This window comes from Balaenoptera musculus, chromosome 3, assembly GCF_009873245.2.
Source record: "Balaenoptera musculus isolate JJ_BM4_2016_0621 chromosome 3, mBalMus1.pri.v3, whole genome shotgun sequence".
NCBI classification, from domain to species: domain Eukaryota; kingdom Metazoa; phylum Chordata; class Mammalia; order Artiodactyla; family Balaenopteridae; genus Balaenoptera; species Balaenoptera musculus.
This window is the reverse complement of record NC_045787.1, coordinates 98,103,905-98,130,320: the sequence shown is the minus strand read 5'-3', so window position 1 is coordinate 98,130,320 and position 26,416 is coordinate 98,103,905. Positions and strand designations below refer to the sequence as shown.

General features: G+C 40.0%; 1 protein-coding gene across 6 annotated transcripts in view; it reads right to left on the bottom strand.

Moving 5' to 3' along the window:
- Positions 1-2,645, bottom strand: part of PRR16 (proline rich 16) — a 169,466-nt gene extending 166,821 nt beyond the window's left edge. For 2 of the 6 annotated variants that reach the window (XM_036847702.1, XM_036847701.1), the window contains exon 1: positions 2,231-2,301. Coding sequence is in view for 1 of the 6 variants with exons in the window: in XM_036847698.1 (XP_036703593.1) it covers positions 2,231-2,389 (159 nt within the window). In the remaining 5 variants the exon portion in view is untranslated. Of the gene's footprint in view, positions 1-2,230 lie in introns of all 6 variants that reach the window. The other 4 variants (XM_036847699.1, XM_036847704.1, XM_036847698.1 and 1 more) reach the window with 3 other exon arrangements.
- Between the last annotated feature and the right edge of the window lie 23,771 nt (positions 2,646-26,416).

Below are 26,416 nucleotides of genomic sequence, written 5' to 3'. Positions count from 1 at the left end.
CATCAAGATAAAATTTTACCTCTAGATCTGTCTAGAAGACAGATCTTTTCATTTACTTGGTTTTACATTACCTATGCTTTTCTATTCCTTTTATAAACTGTTTGTTTGTTTTTTCCCTAATAAAAATCCTCAAGCAAATGAAAACAGAAAGAGTGAAATGGAGAGAGATCCACAGACTCCCTGAAACACTTCTTTGTGATTCTATCCAAGAGCTACAGTGAGGTTAAAAGTTTCACTATAGATCTACCTGGTCTCCAACCATCTACAGAATAATGATGCAAAGCAGAACTGGGACCATGTGCATTTCTTGTCATTTATTCTGTCTAAAATAAGGAGTGGAGTGACACATCGTAACATAAGAAGTATGTGCCCATAGATGCGGAGTTTTGATTGACTACATTTCTCTTAATCTCAGCCTCCTCGCTGAAGCAGTAAATACGTTTCTGCGCTGATGTAGGTTTCCCACATCCCCCATCTTAGAAACCTCAACAACCGTAAAGCACAATTCTGCCAAAAGGAACTTGCCTAAATTTGTTCGTTTTTTAAAACGCCATCATGTTTCGGATGAAAATACAGCCTGCCAAAGATGTCAAATAAAACGATAACAAAGAAACAAACAGCATCTTTAGACTTGAATTTCTATGCATAACCTCGCCATCTGTCAACCAGTTGTGAAACAATGATCCTAGAGAAGCCCTGAAACACGAACAAGTTTCCTCCTCGCATATATCATCTGTATCAATCTCCGCTCTCAGGACCTCAGTAGTAATTATGTTCTGCCAGTGGAGCAACCTACAAGAATGGCATTTGCCATTGGCAAACCAAACCCTGCCGATGAATGGGCCATTTTAACAGACTTGTACTTGGTAACAAACGCGGAGTTCAGTTCACAGAGGTAACGGGGAAAGGGGGAGAAAAAAGGAGAGCTCTATCCTCGCATTTGGATTGGAAATTGGACAGAGGACGTCAGTCTCTAGAGGCCAGCCATCCAAACGACCCTCAATCTCCTCCTTCTTGGCCTTTGAAACAGGATTATAATTTTGGACCTAGACTACGCCCCACCCCTTCCCTTCCCACTGCGGCCACCACCTTCGAAGTTACAGTGTCAGCTCTCCTGCAACTGGGGGTGCGGACTCCCTGACGGAGAACAGCACCAGGCACACAGTCAGTAGCGGAACACTGGGCTGGGACTCTGCCACCAGCTCCGAGATGCCACCCGCGGGCTCGCGGGAGACCCCACCCCTCCCAACCAACCCTGCCCTCGCCCCCGCCTGGAGCTGCAGCCTGAGTTACGCATCCTCAGCCTTGACACTGCCTCCGCTTCTTTCTATCCGCATCAACGCTGGTGGGGGTGGGAGGGCAGAAGTAGAATGAGGGTTGGGGGGAGCGACAAAGAAACACAACAGTCCTGGTTCCCAAGAGCCAGGATTCAAGTGGCAAGACGCTGGTGCACGCACACCAAACACACACACACGCACACACACTCACGCACGCACTCACCGACGCGCCCTGCGCCCCAGGTTCTATGCCAACCCGCGACAAGATAGGAGGAAGAAAGGAGGTGGGGTGGCGAGAAGGCCCGGAGTTACTGGGAGGGACATTCCGAGGAGAGCAGGGGATGCCTCAGGAACTGCGAAAGTGAGAAAGTCCCAGACCCCCTTTACATCCCTAAGTCTGGGCTCTCCTGCCAGCAGCCCCGGGTCGCCTTCCTTCCAGCTGGGCTCGGGCAGCGGGGAGGGGGGCCGGAGCCGAGCTTCTCCCAGGCTGCCCTCTCGGGCCTGGCCCAGGGCCCGGAACCCGGCCCCCTTTCAGCCCCGGCCTGAGGAGGCTGCCAGGCAAGGAGAGACTTGCCAGCGGACTCTGGGGGAGCGAGAGGGCAGGAGAGAAGCATCTTGCACTCTCCGGCCGGTTGCTGGTTTCTTCCTCTGTCGACACACCCCCAGTGAATCCCCTTCCCCAACACACACACACACACAGACACGCGTGTTCACCCCTCTCACCATCCCAGGTCCATCGATTAAAACACTAGTTGATTTCTTCCTGATTAAAAAAAAAAAGAAAGTGCAACAACTCTTCTCAGGAGTCGCCGGAGGAAAGAAAGTCCGTCTGCAGGCGTCTTTCTATAGTTTCCTTTGAGTTAAAATATCTGGCGGTCCCCAGTGAAAACGGGACCGGGAACCCCAGCGGGTGAAAGGCGACGAACTCCTTCCCCACACCCCGCACCTCTCACCTCCTTAAGTTCCTTGGCCACGTCCTTCAGGTCGCCCAGGACTAATTCCAGATCCTCCACGATGATCTTGATCTGTTCCTTCACCTTGGTTTTGGAGGCTGCCGGCGGTCCCTCGGCTGGAGAGGACGAGGAGGGGGTCCCCTTGGACTTGGCTGACATTCTTTGGGGGCAAGCGAGGCAGGTCAGCACAGGCGGGCGAGCGGAGGCTGCTGCGCGCCCCGGTCCCTGGCGCCGCGGCGGCCGCTGCCGCCCCAGTCCCCCCACATCTTGGACGCTCCCCGGGCAGCGGCGGGAGGCTGCGCTCGGCGCTCGGCCGGGTGGCCGCACTGTGGTGCTGCCATCAACTCTCCGAGACGCGGCGCTCGGCGCGGGGCTGCAGACGGGCGAACAGCGCGCCTGCGCCTCCTCCCGCCGCCGCCCGCCGCTCGCGCGCACACAGGCGCTCGCTCCACGCCCGCGGAGAGGGGCGCCTGGCCGCCGGCCCCGGGCTGTCAGCTGCAGTCCCCGTGGCACGTGCCTCCGGGATCTCTCCCAGAACACCTGGGCGTCAGGGAGCCGGGAGATAAGTTCGTGTCCTGCCCACCCTCTCGTCTTGACACTGAAATGCCCCCATCATCATATCCTGCTGGATGTCTTGTCACATCCAGCTTGGATTCCTTCTGTTTCACCCACCAGCAGAGACCCGGATCCCCACCACACTTTCTGATCGATTGATTAAGAACCACAGGAGGGTCAGAGTTTAATTTAGGGCTAGTAGAGCGACCCTAAATGTTCATCCAGGGCCCGAAGGCCTCCAATCACTCTCCTACTCACCCAAGAGTTAAACAGAGGTGTTCTTACTTGTGCAGAAATAAAAAGAGGTGTGGATAAAATCGACCCCTCACCCCCTGGAATCATGATATTTAACCAGTGTTCTTGAAAGAGGTAGCTTAATCCTGCTGATTCCACAGAGCTAATAGAGGATTTATTAGTTGGAAGTCCTCACATCAAAAATCCCCTGGGAGACTGTCTGAGTCATCTTGGCTGTACTTATCTGGGACAGCTCCCGTTTTCTGTTTTTTTGGTTTTTTTTGTTTTTAACTGTCCTTCCTCTTTTCATGGCCTATGATGATGTATGTTTCGGGTACAGGGGAAATACACTGGATCTCCTCTTGTGAGAGATGAATAAGAAGAGTTTGCCACCAACTTTTCTTTTCCTGTTTTTTTTTTTTTTTTTTTTGTATCCATTTCAAGTCTTTTGCAACTAAATAAAGAGGAAATAACTTTCTGACTGTTCTGTCAAAATGACCCAGGGAGGGGAGTTAATAGGAAGCCTTCAGTTTCATTCTCAGTAGGTGGCTAGGATTCTCATTACTTGAAGTTTTAATTTCCTTAGTAGCAAACCCATGGGTTATTAGCTACTGACCTGGAAGGCCAGATCTACTTTATTTTCTTCAGTACACTCTACTCCAAATCATTATTTTAATAAGCTTCCCATTTAGTCATGCCTTAGCAAGGACCTCTGTCTCTTGCTTCTCACACCCCAGATTGTTCCATTATGCTTCTATACATGAAGAAAATCTTGGCAGCTCTCCTCTTCCTAGTTCCTTAAACCCCTCATATTCACTCTCTTCATTCTGAGTAATTCATCTTGGTAAAATCCTTGGAAGTCATATTTAGAATATGGAAGAAAAAAGAGACAATAGAAGAAAAATAGAAATTTAGAAGTGCTATCAAAAGAATAACAACGTTGAAAAATGCATTGAAAAATCAGAGGAAAAAGAAAGGTAGAAAGCAGAAGTTGCTGGAAGAAAATTAAAATAAGGAAAGAATAAAGGAACCAGTGTGCACTAAGCCAATTGGAGAGAAGACGGAAGAAATTATTAGAAGTGTTAAATAAGTAATATGCTTGAGTTCTCTAAGGTAGAGAGAATATATATTTTTAAGTGCCCTGTCTCTGCAGGTTCTTCTTTATTGTATAAAGGTATAACAGTAAAAAATATATACATCAGGTTTACAAACTCCCCCACTGTAAATTCCTAATCTTTAACTATACTCTTATTTCATATCTGAAGAAGGATAAATGGTCAGAAATGGCGGGAAAAAATGTGAGAAAAAGGGAAGGTGCTGCTCCTTTATATTAGAATTTTTTACTCTCAATAGTAGGCAAGTGAATAGGGAAGCCCCCAAAACTCAAAAATGATTAATTTAAGCAAGAATACTGGAAAACAGGAAAGGAGGTGGTGTTTTTCTTCCACTGACAAAATAATCCTCTTATTAATATAAGAATATTTCCATGCCACTCCGAATCTCTTCACTAATGATTAAAAAAAAATTCTGTTCTCCTATGGTATCTATTGCTAGCAACGAACCAAACTATTTTGGCTCAAAACTGAATCACAATTATTACTCTAAAACATATTATGCACATCCATATCATAATTTACTCTTAAATAATGGTTATCATCTATCTATCATCTATCTATCTATATTTAAATACAATATGGAGTTAACTGAAAGGGAAACGTTGTAATTGGCTTCCAAACCCAAACTAACAAAGCTAGTTGACCCCCAGCAGTGATGACTACCACTATCTTTTAGTCATTAATCAGGTATGGATAAAATATTCCTAAAGAAGAAAGTTTTACAAAAAGAGTTAAAGATATCGAGGGGAAGGAGACAATGAGAAGGACGCAAGGATATACGTCAAATCTATTTGCTCTCTATTTTTTTTTATCACCTTTGTGGAAAAATTAGTCACTCCTTTGGCACATCTTGCACTCTGTCAGAGATTCGTATATATGATGTTTTAAAGCCAAATTATGGGGACCACACAACAAAAGTGACACCTAATAAAATTTCTTATTAATGTGTTCATAAATCTGTTTATGTACTAGTGCTAGAGGCAAATGGGTACATACTCAAACCACATCACTTATAAACTCAGAATAACAGACTGCTAATAGAAAAGTGTCTTATTTGTAGAAATGATTGTTCACCCAGCATTTTATTCTTTCTGTATCTTTAGTCAACATTTTCTGAGGGTTGCAGCAGGAAGGATTGGATAATTAAAAGAGATCATCTAGTGGTTGTTCACTTACAGGCATTTATCAATATTTTCCTGTGTGTGTATGTATGTGTGTGTGCGTGTGTGTGTTTAATCTATTGCATTCAATCTCTAATAATTAACCTGCATGAGGAATGCTATGACACTGACATACTTTTTAATTCACAAAGAGCTCAAGAATATTCCCAAAATATTTTGTCCCATTTTGTTGACAGCAGCTTTTATCAATATACCACCATAATAATGCTCATTGAGTCTCAAAAAAAAAGGATGATATGCATAATATAACATCTCTCTTATAATGATGACACTTGGTTTTCTTTCTTTTTTTTCTTTTGCATAAACTTTGTTTGTAAAATCCAATAAAGTCATTAGAGATATTTGAAAACATTAAGAAAAAGAAAACAATAAAGGAATGACAACTTTGTTTCCACCAAAATAGTTTTCACTGGGTGAAAAATACTGGCGAACAACATGGATAGGAGAGAAAATGCCATTAGTGAAATGCAACAGAGAAAAATGAGTAAAGTTCTCCACATATACATTGACTAAGAAATATACTGTACATGATATGCCTAGGCAGTGATTTGCAAACTCTGGCACATGGCAGAGCTTGTTAAAACACAGATTGCTGGATCCCACCCCCAGGGTGTGTGATCTAGTAAGTCTGGGGTGGGGTCTGAAATTTGCGTTTTAACAAGTTTCTAGGCTGCTGGAGAAAAACCAGCCTCTGAAAACCACTGGTTTGAGAGATTGAAAGAAAACTTTAGGTTTCTTTTTATCTAGAAAGCCTTAAAGATCATCCAGTTACAACTCTTCATGTTATAGATGAGAAAACAATGCCTTGAGAGGTTAAATGGTACCTCTAAATTTTCACATCTAGGGAATACAAATTGGGAGCTAGAACCTCGTGTTGACTCAGACTTGTGGAGTTGTCTCCATTTGTCTAGAGAATATCTCCTTTTTATGTAGCAATTGCTTTTGGCATGATGGCTATCAACTATAGATGCATATTGGTAAAAACGAACAAACAAACAAACAAATGTGATCTGGAAGTTTAAATACAAATACCCATTGTACAATAGTACCCCGAGTAATTAGAACTTTTTCTATTCCGAAGTAGCTGTTCAATAAACACTTGATAAGTACATGAATGAATGAAGTGTTGTCTATCTCTGTATGTTTTGAAACTAATTTAATTCAACAAATATTTTTTTAAATGGCTACTTTAAGCAAGAATCTACGCTATGTAGTAGATGTGCCGCTAGGTTTAGCAAGGCACAGTCCCAGCAAGAACAATTAGATAATTCCACATATGACTCTAATATAAAATGATTGTACCTCAGAGTATCTCTTTATTGCCCTCTTTCCCAACTACAGTCAGTTTATTTTACTTGACCTACAAAGTCAATGTATACTTAATATTTTTTTCCCTTATTTTTTATCCATGAGACAGAAACTGAACTTTTGCTTAACTGAACAAAGGAAATTGTCTCGTAGCTTAACCATAGAAAGGCAAGGAGAGAAATATTTTCCAGTAGAATTGGAGCCAGAAATTCTAGGACCATTGGGACTAGATGGGATTTCTTTCTGTGTATCCCATTCCCTTTTAATAGATTGGCTTTAGTTTCTCCCTGAAGTTGAACCTTGGTCAATGATAAATCCTGGTTCACATCTTTATAACTTTGCACGTAGAAAAGAAAGAGATAATTACAGCAAGCTCCCAGGAGAGGACTTTGATAGGTCTAGCTTAGGTCATGGACACACACCGTGGCCAATTACTGTGATCAGCTCAGGTGCAAAGCTGCCCTTACAGTTGTGCCACTCTTAGAGAAAAGTCATACATTTGTATATTTATTACCATGATTTTCCAGCAGGTGGCAGTAAGGGGAGTCATTCTACAAAAATCTGTATATTATAATAATTTTCTGATAATATGGAAGTAAAATATTTTTAGGAAGCAAAATTGTTTTCAAATTCATACAAAGAAAGACATCATATGAATTAGCAATGGTCCTACTTGGGTTAGTAACTGGTGATGAGGAAGTTTAATGACAGGCCCAACTTGGATTAAATTGCCTACACCTGTGGCCTATTTCTCCCTCAAAGGTGGAGATGTGCCCCTGTGAAAATAAAAAGTTATCTACCATATAGCCTTTAGATTGGATTATATACCTTACTTTTTTCTCACACTTCAGATTGACAATTTAAAATTGTTTTGTTTCCCAAAGCTAGCTGCACTCAAGTCTTAGTTTTAACATTTCGTTTACCCAGGAAAAGAGCCACCAACCCCCTCATCCATTCCCATTTTTGAGTCAGCTCTAAAGACCTGCAATATTAATAGTGTGATATTATATATTGTTGGTTATTTTATATACATAATATATACATATATATCATTGGTTATACAGATGAACATAGCTCCTAAAACCCTTGGAATTTCCTGGGCAATAAGAACAATGACATAATGTTTGGTCTCTTGTCCTCAGTTCTTGAAAATGCTACAAGCAAGTGCCTTTTGGATCCCACCCAAGGGAGGAGGCTGGTTGCCAGGAGAACCAACCATGTGATTAGAAAGTTGGGACTTTAAATCCCACCCCCTGATTCCCAGAAAGAGATGAGGCTCCTGAGGTTAAATCAATCACCACTGACCAGTGATATAGTCAACCATGACTATGTAATGAAGCCTCCATAAAAACCGAGAAGAACAGTTTCTGGCCCTCATTTTCAGAGAGCTTTCAAGTTGGGGAATAAGAATGCTTCCAAGTGTCACCGTGCTGGGCCCCAACCTTTACGTGGACAGAAGCTCCTCTGTTCTGCACCTCACCCTATGTATCTCTTCATCTCACTGTTGATTTGTCCCCTTTAATATCCTTTTATAATAAATCAGTAATCTAGTGCATAATGGGTTTTCCTGAGTTCTGTGAGCAGTTCTAGCAAATTCTTCAAACCCAAGGAGAGGTTTGTAGGTACCTTTGATTTATAGCCAGTCAGTCAGAAGTACAGACAACAACCTCGGCTTATGATTGGTGTTTGAAGTAAAGAGTGGTGTTGTGGGACTAAGCCCTTTACTTGTGGAATCAAATTCTATCTTCCCGTAGACAGTGTCAGAATTGAGCTGAATTCTCAGACACCCTGCTGGCATCCGAGAATTGGTTGTTGGCGTGGGGAAGCCTACACACACACACACACACACACACACACACACACACAACTTGGAATTGAGTCCAGGAACCCCTTTCAAGACTTCCCTAGCCCAGAGCTGCTGAACTGCCCCACCACATGTACAAGCAAAATGCTGAAACAATTATTCCCTTTCACCCAAGTTTTCAAGAGTTTCCACTTATCCTGAAACCTTGGGACCCATGCCTGACATCTCATTCTACTCAATCTCATTCTACCCCTCAGCTACAAAATGCTGGACCAAGTGAAGAAATAACCTGAGACTTTCAATACTCCAGGACCATTACAGACTTGGCCAAAGAGGTGCCTTAAAACTTGGCCAGTTGCCATTCTGCACAGTTTAACAGCCTAACAGCCTCTTTCCATAGAAGGTGATTCAGCTACAACCAAGGAATATTTGATCATTTAGTAGAACCCAATAACCCTGCTAGCACCAAAACAATTGAAAATCCTATTCAATCATTCATGAGCCCAATTAATTTTAATAGATACTTGGAGATCCCTATCCTTGTTAAGTATCAGGATTTTTTTCCCAAGGAAATGAGTAAGGGTGGGCCAGGAATCACTACTGTTTCTAATAGAGTCAGAGAGGACAGAGAATTTGGCAGAGGTTGTACCCCTCCCCCTGCTTAAGGAACACCTTGACCTTCAGGAATGTAAAGTCAAATCCTGCCAGTTGTAAGATGTCACCAATGTTATCCACTGTGTATGGCTAGATAGTGTGCAGTTTTAGTTTCTCATCTGGGATGGAATGACCCAAATCTGCAAACAATCTAGAACATTCTGTGTAATGCCTAACCTCCAAAACTGTGAGAAAAATAAATCGCAGTGTTGAATCCACCCAGTCTACTGTATTTTTACGTGGAAGCCCAAGCTAAGATAAACTCTGTTTTGTTTTGGTTTTCTAACTTCACTGAGATATAATTGACATAATATTTTATAAGCTTTAAATGTAGATATGTTGATTTGATACACTTATATGTTGCAAAATGATTACTACCATAGCGTTAGCTAACACCTCCATCCCATCACATAATTACCATTTCTTTTTTGTGGTGAGAACATTTAAGATCTATTCTCTTAGAAAATTTTAATTATATTTTACAGTGTCATTAGCTAAAATCACCATGCCATATTTGAGATCCCCAGCTTATAACTGGAAGTTTGTACTCTATGACTAACATCTCCCCTTTTCCTTACCCTCTAGCCTCTGGTAAACACCATTCTACTCTCTGTTTCTAGAGTTCAGCTTTTTTAGATTCCACATGTAAGTGATATCATACAGTATTTGTTCTCCTCTGTCTGACTTATTCTACTTAGCAAAATACCCCCAAGTTCCATACATGCTGTTACAAATGGCAAGGTTTCTTGCTTTATCATGGCTGAATAATATTTCATTGTATATGTACACCACATCTTCTTTATCTATTCATCCACTGACTGACACTTAGGTTATTTCCATATCTTGCCTATTGTGAATAATGCTTCAGTGAACATGAGGATACAGATAGCTCTTTGAGATCCTAATTTCACTTCCTTGGGATATACATATACCCAGAAGTGCAATTGCTAGATTACATGGTAGTTCTAAAATAGATTTTGGTACTGAGAAGTGGAGTGCTGCTGTAACATATACCTAAAAATGTGAAAGAAGCTTTGGAACTGGGTAATGGGTAAAGGCTGAAAAAGTTTTGAGGTGCATGCTAGAACTATGGCCATTTGGGCCATTCTGGTGGGGGCTGAGAAAGAAAAGAGGGGATCTGGAGAGAAAGCCTCTATCTTCCTAGAGAGTGCACAAATACTTATGAATAGGATGTTTGTAGAAATATGGACATGAAGGGGCATTCTGGTAATGTCAGACAAAAGGACATGTTTTTGGGAGCTGGAAGAAAGGCTATCTTTATTATAAAGTGACAAAGTACTTGGCTAAAGTGTGTCAGTGTTCAAGTGTTTTATGGAAGACAGAACTTGTGAGTGATGAAACTGGATATTTAACTGAAGAGGTTTCCAAGCAAAATGTTGAAGGAACAGTCTAGTTCCTCCTGACTGCTTATAGCATAATGAAAAAAAGAAAGATGAATTAAAGGAAGGATTGCTAAGCAAAAAAGGAACCAGAACTTAAAGATTTGGAAAATTCTCAGTCTGACTATTTTGTAAAAAATAAGAAATCATGTTCACAAGAGAACACCAAGGGTGAGGCTGGACTATCAATCAAAGATACTATAGAAACTGAAATACAGCCAGTTTGAGCTGAAGGGGACAGAGATGGAACAAAATGAAAGAAGGATGTCAGACTTCTTAGATTCTATAGAGCTGGATCATAATTCTGTGAGGATGGAGATGTGTACTCTCCTTCAAGAAATGGAAAGAAAGATCCCAGAGATCATTTAGAGATCATCAGGGCCACCACCATGGATTTAACAGGTCAGATGGCTTTCATCCAAAGACCTGGGAACGAGCCAATCCTGCAAAGCAATGGGGCAGGGCTACCCAGGATCTTCGGGGTATGACCCCCACGCATCGGAGTCACAGAGGGAGGATCACCACTTCATCAGGTCCTGAAGGCAGAACTGATGCCACAGTGGGCCTGTGGAGCAGAGCATTGAACCAAAGAGTATTATTCTCCAGCACCAAGATCTGATGGAATTTACCTTGCCAGGTTTTGGACTTGCTGGGGACCCATCACTCTTTCTTTCTTTCCTGTTTCTCCCTTTTGGAATGGGAATGCCTATCATATGCCACCATTGTATTTTGGAAGCACATTAACTTATCTGGTTTCACAGGTTCACATATAGAGAGTAATTTTGCCTCAGGATGAATTGAAACAGAGCAGGACCCTATGGTCTCACCACCCACCCCCGCCCGCTGCCCCAGCCACCATGTCCTCTGCCTGCCTTTTGTCTGTAGAAAAACATTAACCAAAGAATAAGTTTAATCAGAGAAGTGAGAAAATGCAGAAGCAAAGGAAAGCAGTCAAAATAATTATAGTTCAGTCATTAAGCAAAGTCAAGAACCTTTACTTCCTCCTCAAGGGCTGTAGATAATGTTCTGAGCCATGTCCTGTGAGCTGTCTTGTAGATACTGAAATCCCCACCAGGTGGAAGAAGTTAACTACATGATGACCAGACTATAGCCATGACATAAACTGCCACAATTCCAAGAACTGGCTTCAAAGAAATGGGAAAAAATGACCCTGGAACTGAAGATTAACTGTACTTAAAACAATCAAAATGACATTGATCAGACCACTGCATGACCAATTTCAAGATGACTGTCAAAGCCGACTATGCTGTTTCTGCATGTAGCCCCCTCCTTCCACCTATAAAAGCTCTTGCCCACTGATTGCCAGTTGGGGGGAGTCGGCCTTTGGACACAAGTCCGCCCTCTCCCCCGGTTGCTGGCCTCTGAAATAAAGCAAACTTTCCTTTTCACCAACTTTGCCTCTTGAATATTGGCTTTAGAGTGGCGAGCAGCCCAACCTCACTTTTGGTAAGAGAATTATACCTCATGTCTCACCCATATCTGATTTAGATGATACTTAGATGAGACTTTGGACTTCAGAGTTTAAAGTTGATGGTGGAATGAATTAAGACTTTGGGGATTGTTGGGATGAAATGGATGTATTTTGCATGTCAGAAGGACATGGATTTGGGGGCCAGGGGCAGAATGGTGTAGACTGAATGTTTACTTCCCCTCAAAATTCATATGCTCAAGCCCTAACTCTATGTTACAATATTTGGAGTTGGGGCCTTTGGGAAGCAGTTAGGGTTAGATGAGGTCATGAGGATGGGCCTTCAAGATAGGATTAGTGGTCTTAGAAGAAGAGGAAAAGATTTTCTCTTTTCCCCACTCTCCACCCTCACCTTTCTCTATTTCTCTTTCTCTCTCTCTCTCCATGTACAAGTACCAAGGAAAGGCCATGTGAGGACACAGCAAGAGGAAGAGCAAGCCAGGAAGAGAACTCTCACCAGGAACCAAATCTGCTGATAACTTAAACTTGGATGTCTCAGCCTCCAGAACTGTGAGAAGATGAATTCCTATTCTTTAAGCCACTCAATCTATGGTGTTTTGTTATGGCAGGCAGAGCTCCCTGAAACAGGTATTGTCTACCCCAGAGGAGTTCTAAAATTACATGAAGTGGTGACATCTCTTAGACAGTGTTTGAGATATGCCTTGGAGGTTGGCTAGTACACAGAGTGTAGATGTGAGCAATGCCCTCTGAGATTTTATAATTCACAAGGTATAAAGATGAATATTAAAGTCTTCTGTAATGGACAGAAAGGATTAGGGAGAGAGAGCGAGCAGTTTGCCCAGGTAGGATGGTTGCTTTGGATGTGCATACAGCCTAGGGGCCTAAACTAAGTAGGAGTAGTGAGCCTGAATAGGAAATAATCCATAGATTTTTCAGGAATGAGAAGGAGTTATCAGACACATTCTCTGGTAACTAATTCAATACTCAGTAAGAAAGCAGTCAAGTATGATTTTAAGATTTTGAATATATGTTATTTGCAAATGTTCATTCTAATGTTTTGAAATATAACTAAAAGGCATACATAATCTGGTAATGATGCATTTTGGTGGAATGAAGGAAAAAGAAGCAGAATGCATATATCATATAGTATGAAGTCAAATGGCCAAACACTATTCTCCTAACGAGAACTGAATTATCCATGTAAATAATATACCATTCAAAGACCAAGTAGCACTCTAAAATTTCACGTATAAAAATAGTCAACATCACAAAATAAACAGATGTTTGCACGTTAATGGAAAACACTAATTGTAGTCAGAGTTCAGAAAATCTTAGTATTTCAGGAGTGGAAATTACTTAAAAGCCATATAATACAAATATTACATTTTAGACTTACTGATATATATACTGAGTTCAGAGAAATTACAAGATTAGCTGGAAATCATAGAATCAACAAATGACCAGAATCAGACCTTCATACGTGGACCCTTGAATGATACAAACAGGTCAAGAGAACATTAGCTGCCCCTAAACAAATTCTTTTTGAAAGCATTGTATAATAATGAGGTATCATAAAAGTGATTCCTCCTACCTTCAAAGATCCCCACATCTTGAGACATACAGCCAATCTCTAGTATTTTAAAAGATTTTGCTAATAATATCCTTTGAAAGACAGCAACAATTAGAACAAGAAATCATTAATGCTAGAGACTCTAGAAAACTAGTATAGGAAACTGCCAAAGACAGTATCAGAATAAGATAGAAAAACTGCTAACTTGGCAATAAAACAAAAATTAGTATGTAACTTTTCATAACACAGATTTCTTATTTTGTTTTAAAATTTAATATGTATATGTTGGGTAGACACATATGAAATATTATAACCATCTCTCATTAATTCTCATTAATGGAATTTGATCAAAACCTTGATATCTCTGCTATTTTAATAATATTTGTTCAGGACTTCCCTGGAGGTCCAGTGACTAAGGCTCTGTGCTCCCAATGCAGGGGTCCTGGGATTGATCCCTGGTCAGGGACCTAGATCCTGCATGCCACAACTAAAAGATTCTGCATGCTGCATCTAAAGATCCTGAATGCTGCAACTAAGACCCAGCGCAGACAAATAAATAAATAAAATTTTTCTTTTTTTTAAGTGAATTACTTGGGAGCTTCAACAGGTCAAAGAATAAGATGTGGAGATCACCTTCCTCCCCACAAATACATCAGAAATACATCTACATGTGGAACAACTCTACAGAACACCTACTGAACGCTGGCAGAAGACCTCAGACCTCCCAAAAGACAAGAAACTCCCCACGTAACTGGGTAGGGCAAAAGAAAAAAGAAAAAACAGAGACAAAAGACTAGGGACGGGACCTGCACCAGTGGGAGGGAGCTGTGAAGGAGGAAAGGTTTCCACACACTAGGAAGCCCCTTCATGGGCGGAGACTGCGGGTGGTGGAGGGGGAAGCTTCAGAGCCACGGAGGAGAGCTCAGCCACAGGGGTGCGGAGGGCAAAGCGGGGAGATTCCTGCACAGAGGATCGGTGCTGACCAGCACTCACCAGCCTGAGAGGCTTGTCTGCTCACCCGCCAGGACGGGCGGGGGCTGGGAGCTGAGGCTCAGGTTTTGGTCGGATTGCAAGGAGAGGACTGGGGTTGGCTGTGTGATCACAGCCTGAAGGGGGCTAGTGAGCCACAGCTAGCCGAGAGGGAGTCCGGGAAAAGTCTGGAACTGCCGAAGAGGCAAGAGACTTTTTCTTGCCCCTTTGTTTCCTGGTGCGCGAGGAGAGGGGATTAAAAGCCCCACTTAAAGGAGCTCCAGAGACGGGCGGGAGCTGAGGCTATCAGCGTGGACCCCAGAGACAGGCATGAGACACTAAGGCTGCCACTGCAGCCACCAAGAAGCCTGTGTGCAAGAACAGGTCCCTATCCACACCTCCCCTCCCGGGAGCGGGTGCAGCCCGCCACTGCCAGGCTCCCGTGATCCAGGGACAACTTCCCCGGGAGAACGCATGGCGCCTTAGGCTGGTGCAATGTCACGCCAGCCTCTGCTGCCGCAGGCTCGCCCAGCATCCGTACCCCTCCCTCCCCACGGCCTGAGTGAGCCAGAGCCCCCGAAGCAGCTGTTCCTTTAACCCCATCCTGTCTGAGCGAAGAACAGATGCCCTCAGGCGACCTACACGCAGAGGTGGGGCCAAATCCAAAGCTGAAACCTGGGAGCTGTGAGAACAAAGAAGAGAAAGGGAAATTTCTCCCAGCAGCCTAAGAAGCAGCGAATTAAAGCTCCACAATCAACTTGATGTACCTGCATCTGTGGAATACCTGAATAGACAAGGAATCATCCAAAATTGAGAAGGTGGACTTAGGGAGCAATGATATATATATTTTTTTCACTTTTTATCTTTTTGTGAGTGTGTATGTGTATGCTTCTGTGTGTGATTTTGTCTGTATAGCTTTGCTTTTACCATTTGTCCTAGGGTTCTGTGTGTCCGTTTTGTTTTGTTTTGTTTTGTTTAGTATAGTTTTTAGCACTTGTTATCACTGGTGGATTTGTTTTTTGATTTGGTTACTCTCCTCTTTCTTTCTTTCTTTCTTTCTTTTTTTAATACTTAAAAATTTTTTTTAAAATAATTATTTTTTATTTTAATAATTTATTTTACTTTATTTTAATTTAATTTATTTTATTTTATCTTCTTCTTTCTTTTTTTCTTTTTTTTCTCCCTTTTATTCTGAGCCGTGTGGATGACAGGCTCTTGGTACTCCAGCCAGGCATCAGGGCTGTGCCTCTGAGGTGGGAGACCCAAGTTCAGGACACTGGTCCACAAGAGACCTCCTAGCTCGACATAATACCAAACAGCAAAAAACTCCCAGAGATCTCCATCTCAACACCAAGACCAAGCTCCACTCAACGACCAGCAAGCTACAATGCTGGACACCCTATGCCAAACAAGTAGACAGACAGGAACACAACCCCATTCACTAGCAGAGAGGCTGCCTAAAATCATAATAAGGCCACAGACACCCCAAAACACACCACCAGATGTGGACCTGCCCATCAGAAAGACAAGATCCAGTCTCATCCACCAGAACACAGGCACTAGTCCCCTCCAACAGGAAGCCTACACAACCCACTGAACCAACCTTAGCCGCTGGGGACAGACACCAAAAACAACAGGAACTATGAACCTGCAGCCTGCAAAAAGGAGACCCCAAACACAGTAAGTTAAGCAAAATGAGAAGACAGAGAAACACACAGCAGATGAAGGAGCAAGGCAAAAACCCACCAGACATAACAAATGAAGGGGAAATAGTCAGTCTACCTGAAAAAGAATTCAGAATAATGGTAGAAAAGATGATCCAAAATCTTGGAAATAGAATGGAGAAAATACAGGAAACGTTTAACAAGGACCTAGAAGAACTAAAGAGCAAGCAAACAGTGACGAACAACACAATAGATGAAATAAAAAATTCTCTAGAAGGCATCAACAGAAGAATAACTGAAGCAAAAGAACGGATAAGTGACCTGGAAGATAAAATAGTGGAAATAACTACTGCAGAGCAGAATAAAGAAAAAGAGTGAAAAGAATTGAGGACAGTCTCAGAGACCTCTGGGACAACATTAAACGCACCAACGTTCAAATTATAGGGGTCCCTGAAGAAGAAGAGAAAAAGAAAGGGACTGAGAAAATATTTGAAGAGATTATAGTTGAAAACTTCCCTAATATGGGAAAGGAAATAGTTAATGAAGTCCAGGAAGCACAGAGAGTCCCATACAGGATAAATCCAAGGAGAAACACGCCAAGACACATATTAATCAAACTATCAAAAATTAAATACAAAGAAAAAATATTAAAACCAGCAAGGGAAAAACAACAACACACAAGGGAATCCCCATAAGGTTAACAGCTGATCTTTCAGCAGAAACTCTGCAAGCCAGAAGGGGGTGGCAGGACATATTTAAAGTAATGAAGGAGAAAAAACTACAACCAAGATTACTCCACCCAGCAAGGATCTCATTCAGATTGGAAGGAGAAATTAAAATCTTTACAGGAAAGCAAAAGCTAAGAGAATTCAGCACCACCAAACCAGCTTTACAACAAATGCTAAAGGAACTTCTCTAGGCAGGAAACAGAAGAGAAGGAAAAGACCTAAAATAACAAACCCAAAACAATTAAGAAAACGGTAATAGGAACATACATAACAATAACTACCTTAAATGTAAATGGAATAAATGCTCCCACCAAAAGACACAGACTGGCTGAATGGATACAAAAACAAGACCCATATATATACTGTCTACAAGAGACCCACTTTAGACCTAGGGACACAAACAGACTGAAATTGAGGGGATGGAAAAAGATATTTATGCAAATGGAAATCGAAAGAAAGCTGGAGTAGCAATTCTCATATCAGACAAAATAGACTTTAAAAGAAAGACTATTACAAGAGACAAAGAAGGACACTATATAATGATCAAGGGATCGATCCAAGAAGAAGATATAACAATTGTAAATATTTATGCAACAAACATAGGAGCACCTCAATACATAAGGCAAATGCTAACAGCCATAAAAGGGGCAATCGACAGTAACACAATCACAGTAGGGGACTTTAACACCCCACTTTCACCAATGGACAGATCATCCAAAACGTAAATAAATAAGTAAACACAAGCTTTAAATGATACATTAAAGATGGACTTAATTGATATTTATAGGACATAATATCCAAAAACAACAGAATACACTTTCTTCTCAAGTGCCCATGGAACATTCTCCAGGATAGATCATATTTTGGGTCACAAATCAAGCCTCGGTATATTGAAGAAAATTGAAATTGTATCAAGTGTCTTTTCCAACCACAACACTATGAGATTAGATATCAATTATAGGAAAAAGTCGGTAAAAAATACAAACATATGGAGGCTAAACAATACACTACTTAATAACCAAGAGATCACTGAAGAAATCAAAAAGGAAATCAAAAAATATCTAGGAACAAATGACAATGAAAACACGACGACCCAAAACCTATGGGATGCAGCAAAAGCAGTTCTAAGAGGGAAGTTTATAGCAATACAATCCTACCTTAAGATACAAGAAACATCTCAAATAAACAACCTAACCTTACACCTAAAGCAATTAGAGAAAGAAGAACAAAAATACCCCAAAGTTAGCAGAAGGAAAGAAATCATAAAGATCAGATCAGAAATAAATGAAGAAGAAATGAAGGAAACGATAGCAAAGATCAATAAAACTAAAAGCTGGTTCTTTGAGAAGATAAACAAAGTTGATAAACCATTACCCAGACTCATCAAGAAAAAAAAAGGGAGAAGACTCAAATCAACAGAATTAGATATGAAACAGGAGAAGTAGCAAGTGACACTGCAGAAATACAAAGGATCATGAGAGATTACTACAAGCTAGTATATGCCAATAAAATGGACAACCTGGAAGAAATGGACAAATTCTTAGAAATGCACAACCTTCCGAGACTGAACCAGGAAGAAATAGAAAATATAAACAGACCAATCACGAGCACTGAAATTGAAACTGTGAGTAAAAATCTTCCAACAAACAAAAGCCCAGGACCAGATGCCTTCACAGGCGAATTCTATAAAACATTTAGGGAAGAGCTAGCTAACACCTATCCTTCTCAAACTCTTCCAAAACATAGCAGAGGGAGGAACACTCCCAAACTTATTCTATGAGGCCACCATCACCCTGATACCAAAACCAGACAAAGATATCACAAAGAAAGAAAACTACAGGCCAATATCACTGATGAACATAGATGCAAAAATCCTCAACAAAATACTAGCAAACAGAATCCAATAGCATATTAAAAGGATCATACACCATGATCAAGTGGGGTTTATCCCAGGAATTCAAGGATTCTTCAATATACGCAAATCAATCAATGTGATACACCATATTAACAAATTGAAAGAGAAAAACCATATGATCATCTCAATAGATGCAGAGAAAGCTTTCAACAAAAGTCAACACCCATTTATGATAAAGACCCTCCAGAAAGTAGGCATAGAGGGAACTTTCCTCAACATAATCAAGGCCATATATGACAAACCCACAGCCAGCATTGTCCTCAATGGTGAAAAACTGAAACCATTTCCACTAAGATGTGGAACAAGACAAGGTTGCCCACTCTCACCACTATTATTCAACATAGTTTTGGAAGTTTTAGCCATAGCAATCAGAAAAGAAAAAGAAATAAAAGGAATCCAAAACGGAAAAGAAGTAAAACTGTCACTGTTTGCAGATGACATGATACTATACATAGAGAATCCTAAAGATACCACCAGAAAACTACTAGAGCTAATCAATGATTTGGTAAAGTTGCAGGATACAAAATTAATGCACAGAAATCTCTTGCTTTCCTATACACTAATGATGAAAAATCTGAAAGAGAACTGAAGGAAACACTCCCATTTAACATTGCAACAAAAAGAGTAAAATATCTAGGAATAAACCTACTTAAGGAGACAAAAGACCTGTATGCAGAAAATTATAAGACACCGATGAAAGAAATTAAAGATGATACAGATAGATGGAGAGATATACCATGTTCTTGGGTTGGAAGAATCAACATTGTGAAAATGACTATACTACCCAAAGCAATCTACAGATTCAGTGCAATCCCTATCAAACTACCAATGGCATTTTTCACAAAACTAGCACAAAAAATTGCACAATTTGTATGGAAACACAAAATACCCTGAATAGCCAAAGCAATCTTGAGAAAGAAAAACGGAGCTGGAGGAATCAGACTCCCTGACTTCAGACTATACTACAAAGCTACAGTAATCAAGACAGTATGGTCCTGGCACAAAAACAGAAATATAGATTAACGGAACAGGATAGAAAGCCCAGAGATAACCCCATGCACATATGGCCACCTTATCTTTGATAAAGGAGGCAAGAATATACAGTGGAGAAAAGACAACCTCTTCATTAAGTGGTGCTGGGAAAACTGGACAGCTACATGTGAAAGAATGAAATTAGAACACTCCCTAAAGCCATACACAAAAATAAACTCAAAATGGATTAAAGACCTAAATGTAAGGCCAGACACTATCAAACTCTTAGAGGAAAACATAGCAGAACATTCTATGACAAAAATCACAGCAAGATCCTTTTTGATCCACCTCCTAGAGAAATGGAAATAAAAACAAAACTAAACAAATGGGACCTAATGAAAATTAAAAGCTTCTGCACAGCAAAGGAAACCATAAACAAGACAAAAAGACAACCCTCAGAATGGGAGAATATATTTGCAAATGAAGCAACTGACAAAGGATTAATCTCCAAAATTTACAAGCAGCTCATGCAGCTCAATATCAAGAAAACAAACAACCCAATCCAAAAATGCGCAGAAGACCTAAATACACATTTCTCCAAAGAAGATATACAGATTACCAACAAACACATGAAAGAATGCTCAACATCATTAATCATTAGAGAAATGCAAATCAAAACTACCATGAGATATCATCTCACACCGGTCAGAATGGCCATCATCAAAAAATCTACAAACAATAAATTCTGGAGAGGGTGTGGAGAAAAGGGAACCCTTGCACTGTTGGTGCAATGTAAATTGATACAGCCACTATGGAGAACAGTATGGAGTTTCCTCAAAAAACTAAAAATAGAACTACCATATGACCCAGCAATCCCACTACTGGTCATATACCCTGAGAAAACCATAATTCAAAAATAGTCATTTACCACAATGTTCATTGCAGTTCTATGTACAATAGCCAGGACATGGAAGCAATGTAAGTGTCCATCAACAGATGAATGGATAAAGAAGATGTGGCACATATATACAATGGAATATTACTCAGCCATAAAAAGAAACGAAATTGAGTTATTTGTAGTGAGGTGGATGGACCTAGAGCCTGTCATACAGATTGAAGTAAGTCAGAAAGAGAAAAACAAATACCGTTATGCTAACACATATATATGGAATCTAAAAAATAAAAAAAAAAAATGGTCATGAAGAACCTAGGGGCAAGACCAGAATAAAGATATAGTCCTACTAGAGAATGGACTTGAGGATATGGGGAGGGGGAAGGGTAAGCTGGGACAAAATGAGAGAGTGGCGTGGACATATATACACTACCAAACGTAAAATAGCTAGCTAGTGGGAAGCAGCCGCATAGCACAGGGAGATCAGCTCGGTGCTTTGTGACCACCTAGAGGGGTGGGATAGGGAGGGTGGGAGGGAGGGAGACGCAAGAGGGAAGAGATATGGGGACATATGTATATGTATAACTGATTCACTTTGTTATAAAGCAGAAACTAACACACCATTGTAAAGCAATTATACTCCAATAAAGATGTTTAAAAAAAAAGTGAATTACTTAAAAATAATAATATTTGTTCTAATTCTGTCAATTCTTTTTCAAATATCTTTTTCCATACTTGCAAGCTGTTTTTCTCTTTCAATAACTGTGCTCATTCATTGAAACTATTTCAGCTCATTACGTATTTGTAAATATTATAATTGAGAGGAAAAAATGCTCAGTGTTAATAAATTTTAAGACATTGTCTTTATTCTATAATAGTATCCCATCATAATGACCATCTCCTATTTACTCAGCTTTTCATATAATTTTTATAAAAACTTTTTAGGATTACCATATATAATGAACTATGTACAAAGTACTACTAGACTGTATTTTCAGTGTGCTTAGCACTAGCTAAACTAATATTTTAACAGGACATTTGAAAATGGTTCAGTCCTTTCCCACATAGCACAGACATTTAATATCCCTCATTCCAGTAAATGCCAGCCACAATAGCTGTCCAGACATCTAAAATGCCCCCTACAAGGTAGTACTGTTCCCTTTAAAAACCACTATGCCAAAGGTGTGTAGTATCTAACAGAAGGAAAAGACTTTATCCCCTATCTTGAACTTTTAAAAAAGTAGTACAAAGTGCTTCACTGTCTCTCTTCTTTTTAAACAATAAAGCAGTGGGCTCTGGTGGGAAGTCGGTGGATTCGAAGTGAGACACCTTAGGTTTGAAACTCATGTTCTTCTGCCAGTATGTGATCACAAGACACTGAAACTCCACCACCATTTGCTTCTTTATCTGCAAATGTGGATACAATGCCTATGTTGAAAATGTAGACTGAGAATGAAGAGAGATAATTAGGTGGAAATGTTTTGTAATCTGTAAATTAGTGAGCAAATGTTCGTCATTGTTATTCTTTTTTGTGTTTGTTTTGATTGTAGTTCACTGTGCATCAAGGAACGTGCTACCTCTGCCGTTCCAGGATTTGCCTGCTTTCCAGAATTGCTTGATTAAGTAAATCCCTCTACAACAGCATTTTTCAAAATATGTCTAGCAGTTTCAATTTAAAAAAAAAAAACACACACAAGGAAACACTGCATACTATGTACCCCTCTTACATAATGTTGAGGTTAAATATCAGGATGTTAAAATCTGAAAAATCATACCCTGTTTAATTTTAGTTTCCAAACTTGTTTCATTTGACCATGAAATCCCCAAATCTCCTTCTTTCTACGTCTCTTCCTTTCCTTTCGTTTCTTCCTTCCTTCCACCCTTCCTTCCACCCTTCCCACCTTCCTGCCCTTCCTTCCTTCCTTCTTCTTTTAACATAACACTTCTGAGTATTCTGCTTAAAGAATTTCATGGAACACAACTTAGTAAGATCTATTTTAAATGTTTCTAGTGATTACTCTTATCATGTTTTGCTTTTCCTAGGAATTGATTCTGTAGAGCTGGATTATTCTGTATAGGAGAACTTTACCAGGAATTGTGTACGTGTGTGTTTCAGTAGTATTTTTATGCTGATATACTTTTCCATATGACAAATTTTCTTTTGTTATTTTTGTTCATGCTGTATTCGTATAGAACTTTACTATTTTCCAAGCATGTCCCAATGTTACATCATCATCTTCCTTTATCTAAGGATAATCCAATAAAACTAAAGCAGGGAAGTACTATTATCCTAAATTTAGAGATAAGGCTTCCAAGGCTAAGAGAGTTACTTAAGACCACACACACCTGTTGTGGGACATAACCAGCAGCAGAACCCCAAAGTCCTCATCCTTGCCCATTGAGCTTTCTCCTACAATGCAATGCTTCCTAAACTCTTTGCTTTTCATACTGTGAACTTTCACATCTTTTTGCTATCTTTGTGTGCCCTGCCCCCCACCCCCCAAATAGTGCATTTTCTGCTTCAGGTCAGGAATGTGAAGGGTAGAATTTGCTTACTTATTTTTAGCTGCCTATAACAGAAACCCTCTCTTTATTTGCTACAGGCTGTTTGGGAACAGGAGAGAAAGCTTGAGAGGTTTATATTAGTTTTGAAATACTGAAGGAAAACCTCCCATTCTCAAATTCAGAACAAGATTTATTCAAGAAATGTCCAAGACTGTAGCTCTTTCAGATTTGTTAAGCATAAGACTGAATCCTCACAGGTTTGGGTTAATAATACTGAAGTAGAACAGTATGTACTATAACAATGGAACTTTCCCTGCCATAAGGGCATTGCAATGTTTTACAAAAGAAAAGCAGTTGTTCAAGTGGTGCCCATCTGGAGCCATAAAAGAGCTCAGAATACACTAATGCAACCAAGAAAACAACAGGGAAAGCTTTTCTATGTACTTTCCACCATGCCTTTGACACACTGGCAGCTCAGTAACATTGCTGACATTTCTGAGCTGTTGGGGAGAGCAGCCCATGAATAGAAAGTGTGACTGAGACTGCTCTGGCACAGGGCCATACTGTAGTACAAGGTGAGATTCAGGCAGCTTCTCTTTGACAGGCTGAATGCCAGGTAATTTATAGCCAGGTGACTTGATGATTGGAACCAATGTGAAATCTACACTATGTACCAAATTCTGCAATAATGTGACAGTCGGATTCAATCTGCTCCTTACCTAGGACTTTTATTGTTTTAGGAGTTGCAGTATAAAAATCAATAACTTATGCAACATTGATTATAGTAGGATTGTAAGCTATTTCTTGTTTATCTGACAACATATATGTTTCTAACCTTAAACACATTGTGATGGATCCTGTTTCACTAAATCCAGCGATAAATTGCATATTATAAAATTAATTTAATATTATTCTTTTGATTTTGCTATAAGATATACATTCAAATATTTTTTAGTCCATTTTGTAAGGATTACCCTGTTAAAGTTATGAAGTTAAAATGGGGCTCCCATAGCATTTTCTACTGAAGTGATTCTGCGGACACAAGATGTGTACCTGATGGCAGGTGGGGGCTGAAAGGGTAAATGAACGGAACCTGATGGGGGAGTCATCAGAGCAAGAGTTTGAATAAATGAAACCAGACACACTGTCCCTATTGTTTGCAGTGATCTCTGTACAGGAGATCACCTGTATGGACTACATCCTTGAGCTCCTTTGCTCTCTACCTTCCAGATTGGTTCAGGTAATCGAGACTAGAGGAAAGCGATTTCCTTGTCTGGCATATTTCCTGTAGGATTGGCTGTGTCCCTTAGTCACAGCCCTTGACAAAGGCCTTCCTGGGTTCTATTTATATTATTCTGTTCCTTCTTCCCTTCAGTCTTCAGACTTTTCTGAGGTTCTGCACCACTGCTTGGTTTCACTACACTCTAAGCAAAGTTTTGCTGACTGTCCTTTTATTAAACTCTTTTCAAATTACCCATTGTGAAAGTACCATGTTTTAGCTGACCCTGCCTTATATACACTAGAAGTCAAACATGTCTACACATGCATGGCTGGCCAATTAGTTACGACCCCATTTGTAAAAGTATAAAAGAATGTTGTAGGAAGTCCTTCAGTCTAGGCAAAGAGAGACCTAGGGTCCCCCACCTTAATCCTAGAGCCATTGCAGGAAAATAATGTGTGTGTGTGTGTGTGTGTGTGTGTGTGTGTGTTTTACAATAGAGTGTGTATCTGTTGGCTCATTCTCCCATCCACACATCTACCCTGCAATATGAGTGCATCCCTAACCAATTTATTTAATAAATTTCTTATACATTAGGTCAAATACAGTAGAATTTTGGCAAGTTTATATGGTCAAATGTTTTTACAGGTACACAAAATTTCATATTTTTCTGGTGGTGTTCTTTCTTTAGCCCTCAGATTTAAATTGTGCAAATAAATTTACCATCATACACATCTTGTTTAGATTATTTTTCTAAGCAATGAGATATATATGGAAACATTTAGTGTGTATAAGTAGCATCAGTTGTTTCTTCCATAAGCAATATCAGGCAAATCAAAGAGATTGGGCAACCCAATCCTAGGTGGCGATAAGTATTTTTTTAAATGCAGTTGAATTAGTTTTTTTTTTTATGTTAAAAAAAAATTCATTCCCATTTTTTATTTGATGTTTCCAAATATAAAAAAAGTCAAGGTTCTTACACCAGTTATCTCAAATGAGACCATGCAAAGCAATTTAAAGTGTATACAACAGTCATTCCCCCTTCAGTTTTGCTGCTTTATACAACTGTGTGATCCACAGAAAATTGAATGGCATGTTGGTTGGAAAATTTCACCGGTTTACAAACAAACAAACAAACAAATGAACGAAAACCCAACAACAAACATGCAAGATAGTTGCTACTTTGTGTCTGTGAATCAATTTACAAACTTTTTAAAATTTAGGAGCCACACGGAACTAAAAATTTTAGCTGCCCAATTTTATCCAACTACCCCACAGAAAGCACGAATGACAGTCCCAACACTCTGTAAACTTTGAAGAGTTGAGATAGTAGACACTATTTGTTATCTATAGTAGATTCAACTGTTGAGTCTGCAAATGTAGGCTTTTTTCTCTTAACAGAAATAAATCTCCTTAGGGCCTTTCCTCTAATTTTGCTAGGCTGGGTTCCAAAAGAATAGTGAAGAACTCTTCACATGAAATTTAAAGTATGATGACTGAAATATTCTGATGCATTATACAAATTTTTGTTAGTTGCATAGACTAAAGACAGGTGGTTTGCTAAATGGCACTGAAGAAAATCCTGACCCAGTGGCACTACTTAGTCCAAATGTTTCTGACCAAAGAAAATTATACAACAATACTTATAGGTTCACTTTTAAGAAATGGCTGACATTAATACTGTACATATTTTACATGCCAAATACATAGTCCAAGAGTTTATAAAATAAGTTCATGCATTATTACCTCTAATAATATCATATACAAGATACCCAGCCCTCCCCCCAACCCCCAGTACTTCTGACAACATTTCAGGTGGACACAGTCTTATATACAAAAACAATCCAGTTTCTCTGCTGTGTTAATTACATAATTTAAAGAAATTTCAGAGATTACTGAGAAAAAAACTTAGTCCATTGAAGACTGATACAAAGTGTCAATCTGTGGGATTTTAAAATGTTTCCTTTAAAAAAAAACACCCAGAACACATAACCTCTGTACAAAAAAAAAAATAAAAATTCTGGATGACCATGTTTGATCACACTACATAA